Raw genomic sequence first — 11,596 nt, forward strand, 5'->3', positions numbered from 1 at the left:
TCTACCATTTTCATGATTCCACTGAGAGATGTTCAAATGGTCCATAGGTGGTGGCAAGTCAATGGAGACAGGGTGAGACTGTGTGCCTCAAAATTGGGGAGCGTAAGAGAGAGGAATCCACGCTTTTGTTTTGCCTCACCCCACGCGTGAATATACTATACTCTGCTACCTTTTCGGGTTTCAAACCCCAATCATCCTTTTTCACCATTACTCTTTAAAACACACCCTTCACATTGTTTCTGTCACCCTGTTAACACCACCATCTTCTCTTTCATCTCTTTCATCCAACACCACAACACAACACATTGCTCTCTTCCTTTTTCTGCAAGAAGGGTCGCTTGTTTCAGTTTAATCTACACCATCAAATATGTCTGTAAGTCCCTTTTTCTGATTACATACACACAAGCTTAGAATGGTTTGGTTCATAGCACTTTTTTTTTTGCATTTGAAGAGCAGTTAATTAGGAGTTTATGACTGAGATTATTACAGTGTGTCTACTGCATGATTGGATTTGAGTTGTAGATATAGTTCAAAGATACTTTTAGACCAATGGTGGGTCGACCCACTTATATTCATTTGACATGTTTTTTTACTGAAAATAATGTCTCAAATGGATGTTAATGTGCCAAAGTTTTTCTTTTTCGTACTTTTACTCTCAAAATAACAGTTGGTTTTTCTGCATTACTGCATTGGAATTTCGTGAAAGCAATTTTTCATCTGATATTTGTAGTACACAGCTTTAAATATTATTTGGGAAAGTATTAAAAAAGTACTCACAAGCATTTCTCTTAGCAGAATATGATAGAGGTGAGAGTTCCAAATCTTGATTGTGAAGGATGTGCTTCAAAACTAAAGAAAGCTCTCTTCAAACTTAAAGGTACATTTTCTGGAGGCTATGGATTGATTGAGCTGGTATACATGGGCCATTGAAGGGTAACGGTTGTGTTGCTTATCTTTGCATTTTGTTTGGGCTTTGATTTCCAAAATCTCCATGTGCATTTCTCACTTTCCTTGCTAAGTGTTAAACCATAAGTCAAGAATTTGGTGCACCATACCATTCTGGGGTCCATGTACACCTTCCTGTTGCCAGATGGGTTCCAAATTTCTTCAGACATGTTTTCCAATCTAACAAATTAGGTTGCCTCTCTGTCACACCTTAACCAAACAACATTAGTTGTCATTACAAATGAAAACAAAACCAGTTCTATAGTCTTACAACAAATTCAAAATGGACCCTTCACATTATTGTAATTACTAGTTTATTAATGTTAATTATTTTGAGGTGAAAGGCTGCAAGTTATATGCAAATATACATCTTTAGCTGTTGTTCCATTACTTCTTATAATGTGTATTCTGTTACATAGATAAATGATGTCTTAAAGTGTGCAACTTTTCGCTTTTGCTGGTGAGCAAAAATGAATCACATTTTTATGTTCATGAAAAGTGAACTCATGAGAAACATGACATTATGAGCTCTCATTCAGCATGAAAATAAGCATATCCAAAAGCAAGCAAAAAGTACTGCAAAGTGACTTTTTCTTGGGTCATCAAGCACCATGTGTGTAATTGAGTTAGTCCCGTTTTTTTAACTACCATGTTTTGAAATTTAGCTTTTTTAACTCACAACTTTCTATTTTTTGTCAAATGAACTGAAGTCTATCTGTCAAAAGAGTGAGTTAGTAGAATATCAGAATGTGTTATGTATTAGTTTTTGAAGTTGTTGAATGTGTGATTTACAGGAGTAGATGAGGTAGAAGTTGAAATGGAATCACAGAAAATAACAGTGAGGGGCTATGGCTTGGAGGAAAAGAAGGTTTTGAAGGCAATCAAACGTGCAGGGAAAGTGGCAGAACCATGGCCATTTCCAGGGCATGCTCATTTTTCTTCATTTTACAAGTATCCCAGTTACATTGTTAACCATTACTATGATGCATACAAAAGTGAAGCTACCAATGGTGTTCACAGTTTCTTCCATACCCCTGCAGTGTATTCAGTTGCTGTGGCATCTGATGAAGCATTTGCTTCTCTCTTCAGTGATGATAACCCTCATGCTTGCACCATAATGTAATTGAATTAGATCAGTTTTAAGCATACTTTTTCCTCACTTCAGGTTAGTTTCTCTTTCAAGAGAAAAAGAAGAAATTGAGAGTGAGACATTTTCTCCTAGGAAATTAGAGTTTGTTTACTATTGGTTGATTTTTTTTTTTGCCAATTTTCTTGAGTGTATCGTCTTGTGCCTCCTTTAAATATCCAACGAGCTTCTTGGTTAATTTCTCTTCTGTGATGTTGTGTATACAGTGACGAGACTATGGAAAAAAATTAATGTGAAGAAGTATGGTAAAAGAGAGAGTAAAAATATGTTAATTAATTTGTATAAAGAAACATAGAAAGTTGTATTACTTAATTTGATATTAAAAGACATAAAATTTGTGTAAAAAAATAAAGATAGAAAATACGTCTCCAAACTTTCTTCTGAATACAAGAAATTATCCATATAAGAAATGCTTAATTTCCCTAATGAACACATCAAGTTCGAAATTGTAAAGGAAAAAAAAGGTGATTAGTTTGGTTTATCAAAAATATAGTAAAACACCTTCTTACACATATACACACTTTAACCTTTTCTTTTTCCTTTCTATACCTTTTTGAAATATTAGGTGAGTACTTTTTCGTTTACATATTTAAAAAACTAAGGGCATACTTCTAGAATTATAAGCACATTATCATGTTATTTTGATAAACTTTTCAGACTTATGAACTAAAAATGACATCAATATAATATATTAAAAAAGCAAAATATTTTCATCTTGATCGAGATATTGAAAATCTTAAAGCTTATAAGATGCGATTTTTTTAAAAACATTGCACTTTTCCAAGCCTCGTGTAACAATGGTAAAACAGAGTAATTAAGTGTCTGTAATTTGCCATATATAATTATTTGGACCTCAATACTACTTGGGGGAAATTGTTATGGACCAACTTGAATTGGATCCACGTTAACCTAACACTTTTTCTCAGCAAATTACAATCCACTTATCTTCTATTAAGAGTAGAGTATATAGTTTCTTTTTTTAAAATTAAAGGGAAATCAACGAAAAACAGAGAAGGAAAGATACCTATAAAGAGTGGAAAGCTTGAAGAAGAAACAATTCTAGGATGACGAAGAGAAATCATTACATCTTGGTTTGTTATTTTCCATAAGTAACTAAATATTTTTTGGTTTAATACCTATTTTGATCTCTCGGTTTATTAGATGGATTTAAATTGGTCTTTTCTTTCTCAAAAATTCATAAACGTTCCATGTTTTGTAAAAAATAGTTCAAATAGATCATTTCTTCTTACGATGTTAAAAATGCTAACGATAGAGTTGTTCCCCTGGCCAAAACTGAATGACCTGTCCAATTAGTCATTGCGTGGCAAGCTTAGCCAATGAGGGACTGCCATGTGGCAATCCCCTTCCCACTCAAAACTAGAAGCTTCATCACACTTCTCCTTCTTCTGTCATCATTGTAACTCTCATCACTGTTAATCAATCATACTGAATATCGAACTACACTATAGCCTCCATCGCAACTTCTCCTTCGTTGCCTTTAGGTTAAAATCATTTCATGATTTCTCGCTCATTGAAGGTACAAATTGAATTATGGCAAAGAAGGCAATGGAATTTTGATGAGAAAAGTTGGAGACAGTGAAGTTTTGCACTTGGGATTATACTGTATTATTATTCAGTTCTGAGCACAAACTGCATAGTAGAATCGATGTTGACATGTTAATGAATCTTTTAGTTTAAGTCCAAACCAGTTTATGAAAGAATGAGCATTTTAGGATTGAGGTTGCAGAAAAGGAATAGTTGTTCCCTTAAAAACACTAATGACCAATCTTCCACAATGAACAGTTTATGAAATCAATAAAAGAAAACCTTTCATAGAGATTCTTCCTGGTTCATTTACCCTCAGCCCTCTATTTAAGTGCAAAACCCTAGCTTTCTCAGCATCAATAATAGACTTAATCAACTTCACAACATTCTCTAGCTTCCCCTTCGCATTCACCACAACATAATCAAAATTCTTCAAAAGTTTCATCTCCTCTCTCACGTGGCGACACCCTGAATATCGACCCTAAGAACAAGGGCGTACTACTCCTCCCGCTCCACCATCCCGAGAAACTCCTCCTTCGAGACGAAGAGGTAGTCCTTGTCGTCGACTTCGGTGGGGCAACGAGGGCGCGATGTGGCGGTGACAACCAAGTATAGGCCGCGGCGAGCCTCGCGGAGGCGCGAGATAAGCGTGTCTTTCTAACTATTGGGAATCCAAGTGTGAGTCCAAGTCCCACATTGGATAGAAATCAGAAAGTAGAGCAATATATAAAGGTGAAAGACTCATTAACTCATTGCCTTAAGGTTTTGGGTAAAGAGTGGTGTCGATCCCTTATATAGTTGGCTCAGATGTTATTGGTGTTTGTGTAACCCATAGAGGAACCTCCTCCTCGATTTTCCCAACAGTGGTATTAGAGCCTGGTTTGTCTTGGTGACCGGCTCTATCTAAGTAAGCAAGTTCTGTTAAGATGAACAGCGGTTGGAAAGGGCTACTCGTGGTTGTGGATAGTTGGGAATGATTCCGCTGGAGGGAGAGTGTACCTATGTGGAAGGGACTCACCCTTGAGGGGGAGATTGTTGGGAATCCAAGTGTGATTCCAAGTCCCACATTTGATATATATGAGAAAGTAGAGCAGTATATAAAGGTGAAAAACTCATTAACTCATTGTCTTAAGGTTTTGGGTAAAGAGTGGTGTCGATCCCTTATATAGTTGGCTTAGATGTTATTGGTGTTTGTGTAACCCACAGGGAACCTCCTCCTCGATAGACCCAACACCGACACCACTAGGGCCGCTGATGACGATGATGAGAGGGTTGGGATTGGGAGAGAGAGGGTCAGAGCTGAAGGGGGAGCCTAGGGAAGCTTCGAGAGGGTGGAGGAGATCGACGCGTTCAAGCATTTAGGATCGATGCGCTCCACTCCACCGACTTCTTTCTTGTCGTGAGAACCCTGGCCTCCAACACTTCACCTATGGTAATCACGTCTCAGAGTGTCACGTAATGATAAACTGGACAACTAATTCAATGGTTGCCAGGAGAGCAACTCTGCCATTAGTTTTTTAACGCCGTAAGCAAAAAGGATCACTTGAACTATTTTTTATAAAACATGAGACGTTTATGAATTTTTGAAAAAAGAAGGACCAATTTGAACACATCTAATAAACTGAGGGACCAAAATAGATATTAAATCATATTTCTTTGTAGTCAAACTATAAATTCTTTGTGTGTATATACAAACATATATAACAATCAAGAACAAAAGTACTATGTATGTATGAATATGTAGGAAGAAAATGTATTGTTATACTCTTCAATAGTTTTATATTGTTTAAGAGTTGAGATTAAACGTAATTTAAATGTTTTTTTTCTTTTTTCCACTTTCTAATACCTTTTTAAAAACAATACCTTTTTAAAAACAAAATTGTGACAAAGTCCTAAATTTTAAAACAAACAGTACATAAGATGTATGATGATTGATCCTATTAATGTCATTCAATTGAATCAACATTCAACAAAGTTCTAACAATAACGAAGTTGTAACAAAAATGGTACTTAAATCCATTATTTAACGTTAACATTCAACAAATTAAGATGTTTTTTTTTGTATAAAAAATAAGAAAAAGGATAAAATGCATAAATATGTAAGCTGAATTTTCATTCATAAATTTTTTTATATTATCCGTTAATCTCACTTATACCGTCAATACAATTAAATTAAATTCAGAATGCATTAAGGTAAGTTTTAACCAAATTAGAAAGGCAAATGCATAAGACGAAGAATATGTACTATTACCACAACAGTAATGTGTAAAATTATTAAATAATTAACATGAAAACTTAATTACATTAAAATTTTAAAATTATTATATTGATGGAAATGCATGTTTTGAATTTGTGTAATCATGTTGGCAAAAGATATAATAGAAATTAATACTCTCCAATCTGAAAAAGTAAGTGGAGATATTGAAGGACCTTCATTAAATTATGGTGTACTCTACTATTTCATGCAGGCCATGAGAGAGGTCTTGTATAAAATCACTTAGCACCTTTGAACTTGAGATTCTTGATTTAGAGAAGAAACATTTTGAAGGATTTGTGCTTTCCAATATTTGGCCAACCAAACTTGACCCACTAAACTGTAATTTTCCCTTTCAAAAATTGAATTTGAATTTGCCATAATTATTCAACCACTTCACCCTCCATTGTCCTTGCATCACCATCACTGCCTAAATAGTTGGTGTTTGATAAGATCAATGGAGTGAGTTTGGCAGAAAGAAAAGAATCTCTTTTTAGTATGTAATCACTTTCATATTTGGTTTTACAGTGCGTGAGAATTTTATAGTTGCAATCAATTTAAAATTATTTTACCTTTATTTTTAAAGTAAATATATGCTATTCACGTTTAATAATTTTATCATATAAAATAATAGTTGGTAATAAATAATCTTTATAATATTAAAATCATATAATATTATATTATTTTAGTGTTTAACCGTACTCTGACAAGATTATCTATGAACAAAAAAGATATTGGGAAGATTAAAACAAGGTGACACGCATTACTAAATAAAGAGTAATTCAATGGATGGGAGAAGAACTCGTTAAAAGAAATGTCTCACTATGGTGAGTAGTGTGGGAAACTCATTTCATATATGAGAAATTTAATTGGGAGGTAGAAAATAAAGAGAAGTTCTAGTTATAGTTTTTAACTTAGTAATAAACGTTTTATCTAATAATTGATATCGAGTCTAGTTTCAAATTTAATTTTCAATGAAAAAATTATTAAAAAAAAATTGGTACAAGACTATACCAATTACCTCATGAGGACGCAAGTTAGATAAGCCAAGTCGATTAAATCATGTAAATTGAAGCAAGGGTAAAGGAAATAAAATAATCTTTTAAGAAGATATATAAATTAGTGAAATATCATTAAAAAAGACATAGTTGAGGTTATATACAAACATAATCTTAAAAGAAAAAACATTAGTTGAATTTAATTATTAGAATGGAGACGAGTAGTATTGGTCTTTGCTTTGGAGAAAATAGCGACAACTTATTGAAAGAGTTAGATGGGACAAATTTACAGAGAAAAAGAGAAAATGAGAGGCTATAGAGAGATGATGAAACACCAAAATATACCGTAAAATCAACTTACAAAAACTTAAAAATTGAAAACAGCTTCAAGTTAATTTTATATATTGCAAAAACTGAAGTATTGTCACTAACTCAACTTTTTACTTGAAGAATTCTAATAAATAAAGTGGTCACACAAGATAATTTATATAATAGGAGAATATATAAGTGAGAAGTAGAACATGTATTTAAGATTATATTATGTTAGCACATACTAGAATACGAGCCTGGATCACCAATAAGAATTTAACAACAATTGTTTGTTATTCGGATTAGTGTTTGTACCCAACCACATACCTACTTTTAGTTCAAAAGAGTTAAAACAAAATTTAGGTTTTAAATTAATCTTATCTTTTAATCACACAATGTGCTGAAGGTGGTCCTTATGGATGTACCTCTATTGAACACATATTTCCTAACATTAATATTATGTAAATCTAGGACTGAGACCTACTTCTCACATAAGTCGAGGTCTGCCCGGTCTACTGTATTGTAGTGAAATGCATATATAGGGAATTGGGTAATATCAGTAGTTTCTAGATGAGGTAGTAGTGACGATTTTTTTTATTTTATTATTGTGTTTATATAATTGATAAAGTTGGTTGTCGCTGCCTTATAGAAAAATGAGGAAAAATGTATTTTAAAGGGTTACTAATGGACAACATTGCATACAAAAGGTTTTGTGCATATATAGAAAATGTTGCTAGCTAGCGTACATGCTTTAAAGTTTTTCACCTTCATAAGTCTTCACAAAAGGGTTTGTAAAAAACATCATGGCTTGGTATTTACAGAATCCTAATTTAGTCATGATAATGGATCGATAGTAAACATGATACATAAGGGCCGGTGGAAAATGACACATTGTAATGCTATTTGTGTGTGTTCCCACTTTTTGTAGGTCCATTGATGAAATTGAAAAGAAGATACACAGGTTTAAGTTTCACAACGGAGAATAGGGTGCGTAAATCATAATGGTGTAGAAAATTTAATCTTATAGAATACTTTTTAATATATACAATAGTCTTACCTCCTTAAAAGTTAAAAAAGTTGTGAGAAGACTTAAATATTCTTTTTATCGTCGAAAATGTTTTTTTAAGGATAAAATTATGAGAAAATTCACTTTAAAACAAATAATATTTCAAATTTATGATAATTGATCTAATAATATCATTCAACAAACTTAAAATCAAAATATCGATAAACTTAAAATCAAAATATTGAGTTCCATTATAAAATTAATATCGAGATTCTTAGATAAACTATCAATCTCTTGAATTATTAATGAAAGATAATTAATCATTCTCTTTATATCTCGATTAGAGTAATAACTCAATTTTTTTTATCAATTATATATTTTATATTAAGGTTATTCGTGACCTTTTAATATATTTGTTATTGTTCATGAATAAAACCACACAAAATAAAGTCTTTTATACGAAGAATGTCATGGAAAAGGTTGATAAGTTCAAGAAACTCCATTCAATAAAATAGAATGAGAAATATTATGGTATGTTGTCACATAAACGCTATAGAGGCAGAGAAATTCGTATAATTATCTTAGTCTAGTAAGGTGAATTCAAGTAAGTGTTCTCATTTCGTAAAGTGAGATTACTCTCTAGGGTCATGCTTCCTTATGTGAAAGTATGGGAACACCAATTTTAATTATGATAGATATTTTTGGATGTATAATCTTTGCAAATTATGAGTAATGGATGGTAGATATTATAAAAGTTTTCAATTATGTTTCTTATAAGAATATATAAGTTATTTATATATTTACAAGTGTAAATATGTTATAACCACCTTGATCCGAAGATGTCTCCTGTACCGTACGGTCTCTCGGGGACGACTACTCACTTCTTATCGAACAGTCTCCTAAGGTGGACCGACCTTCCAGACCGAATGGTTTATCCCAAGCCGAACGGTTCCCTTAGGCCGACCACCAGGCCTTCAACCCTGGCCAATTACATGGTCCAGCACCCATAATGATCGACCGTCTTGACCAACCAATCACTAGGCTGACCGCATCGTTAGATTATAAACAGTAATAGCTCATTAAAAGCCCTTAATGAAGATGAAGGCGTGATTGGGCCATCATCAGGCCCACAAAAGATAAAAACCCATTACAATCAGTATAAATAAGAGTCCCAGGTATGATTTTTGGGCAGACTGCACACACTGCACATTATGCTCTACTTGCATCACTTATTATAACCGTTCAATCACTTTACTGACTTGAGCGTCAGAGTGCCTTTGACAGGTATCCGCCCGCCTTGCTTGGAGGAGGAGGACGACCACCTGGAGTGCATGAAGAGAAACTCGCTCAGTCTTCAACCTAGAGCATGGAGTAGCGTCCGTCCGCCACCAAGCCACGTCCGGTCTGTAGCGTCTACATCGTTTGTCCGCCAATCTTTAGCATCCGTTAGTCTTCGATACTACCAGGAATGTTTTAAGGGACCTTCACACCCCAACCGAAATATCTCCATTCATAATTTCAATATTATTAATTAATACAATTTTTAAAAAGAATATTTATTCAAATAAATTTATTTCCGCTTTAATTTTTAAACTACGTCTGTTTATTGTTCATAATTTGATTCCTCCTGATTTTGTTAGTTGACCTTCTTTTTATTAAAATAAATATACATTAAAAATAAATTAAATACCTAGAAAATAGAGATGCTGAGCATAAAGAACTCCTCTCAATTACTCTCTTAAACTTTACACTTAAGAAATCCATTTCATCTTCATTGAATATTAATAAAGGAAAGAGGAAAAAAACTGGTACCACAATAAATCCACTCCAACAACAACAATAATAGCTAAGAGGAGCCCTCTTGAACAAGAAGAGAAAAAGAAAAGTCTCAACCTTTGGTTTAAAAATTAGGTTAAAGTTCATTTTTTTAACTGTGAAAGACATCAATCACTTACCCAAGTCAGCAGCATCCATGATATCCTAGTTATTTTGTTTTGGATATGTTTGATTTAGTCCTAGTGCTGTCACAATTTTCACAAGTTTGTGGTAAGATGAAGGAAGAAACAGTGTGGTGAAAAGCATATGCCAGGAGCAGACAATCTAGAAAGAATATTTTGTATGTAACCCATTCCTATGTCTTATACAAAGTGACAATGCTTTTCTTCATCATAATTTTATGCACAACAATGGATATTTTGTCTTCATGGGCAATTCTCTGTCGGTATTCCATTGCCATTAGTAAGAAAATAATTATATTTTCTTACATGATGCATGTGTTTGAATGTCAATATTTGTCGTCTATCACAAAACATCACCTACTTGCTAATGTTGCATTTTGTTTTGATTTCAGACGTAATGAAATTCTGAGCTAGATCTTGTATTCCATTAACAAAAGATCTAAAACTAGCTAACATTCAAACTTTTGTGCTACAATAATAAAAGAAGAAAGAAACGACAAGGTCTACAAATACTTTATGACATTGTGCATAGCATTTGACCATTATTTTACTATTCTTCATGGAATATTACTCTTCAAAAAGAAACTATAAAAATATAAGATAATGTATCCTGAGTAAGAAATTCTAGTCACCAACAAGTTAAAATAATGTTAATAACGTACTCCGTTTATTTATTTTTATTAATTCCTTCTTCTCACGTTTAGTTTCCTAGTTTTTTTTTTATATAATTTTAATCTTAAAAATTTCACAATGAGATAAGATAGATTCAGGTAATAGATGTAAATTATTATTATTTATTTGTAATTGTTAATTGTTAATATTTTTGTTAGCGTGGAAAGTTGAATTTATAACTTTCTTTACTTTTTTTTAAAAAGAAAAATCAAATTAACCTTATAGCTTCTAAATGTTAATGAGAAAGTTGAAGGCATAATCTTGTTTATCCTTTCAAATGTTAGTGGATTTTATTTTATAAATGAGTTTTATAAAATTGAATTAAGAATAAATATTACTCTTTAAGAAAGTATTATAATTATTTAACTTTATTGTTTGTGAAATTTATTGTATCAGGTATTATTAAACTATATATAATTTCTACTTTTATATTCAATTTGTATGTCTCAACTTAAAAAAGTGTGTTCTACGTATAAATAAAAATATCACCTTTTAAACTAGTTTTACAAAATCGAATTAGAATTAAAATTTATATTTTAAGATTAATTAAATTATTTTATAACCAAAATAGTTAAACCCTCATTTCTATTTAATAAATCTTTCACTTAGCATTATATAAATGAACAGAGAGATTGATATGCAACTCTAATCTTTCTAGAACAAGGGACCAGTCAAAACGCCAAGATGGCAAATTTAACTTGATTTTCAGCGACTCTTTTTCCTCTCTCTCCAAGTTCCAATCCACCCTTTGCATTTAGACAT

At 32.5% G+C, this 11,596-nt stretch overlaps 1 protein-coding gene across 1 annotated transcript; it reads left to right on the forward strand.

The window, feature by feature from the left end:
* LOC108345302 (heavy metal-associated isoprenylated plant protein 31) lies at positions 1–2,270 on the forward strand. Its single transcript, XM_017583890.2, has 3 exons — positions 1–373; positions 796–877; positions 1,740–2,270. Exons 1-3 carry the CDS (start codon positions 368–370, stop codon positions 2,066–2,068), a joined length of 417 nt encoding a protein of 138 aa, XP_017439379.1. The 5' UTR covers positions 1–367; the 3' UTR covers positions 2,069–2,270.
* The last annotated feature ends 9,326 nt before the right edge of the window (positions 2,271–11,596 follow it).

The sequence above is a fragment of the Vigna angularis genome, chromosome 8, assembly GCF_016808095.1.
Source record: "Vigna angularis cultivar LongXiaoDou No.4 chromosome 8, ASM1680809v1, whole genome shotgun sequence".
Taxonomy (NCBI): domain Eukaryota; kingdom Viridiplantae; phylum Streptophyta; class Magnoliopsida; order Fabales; family Fabaceae; genus Vigna; species Vigna angularis.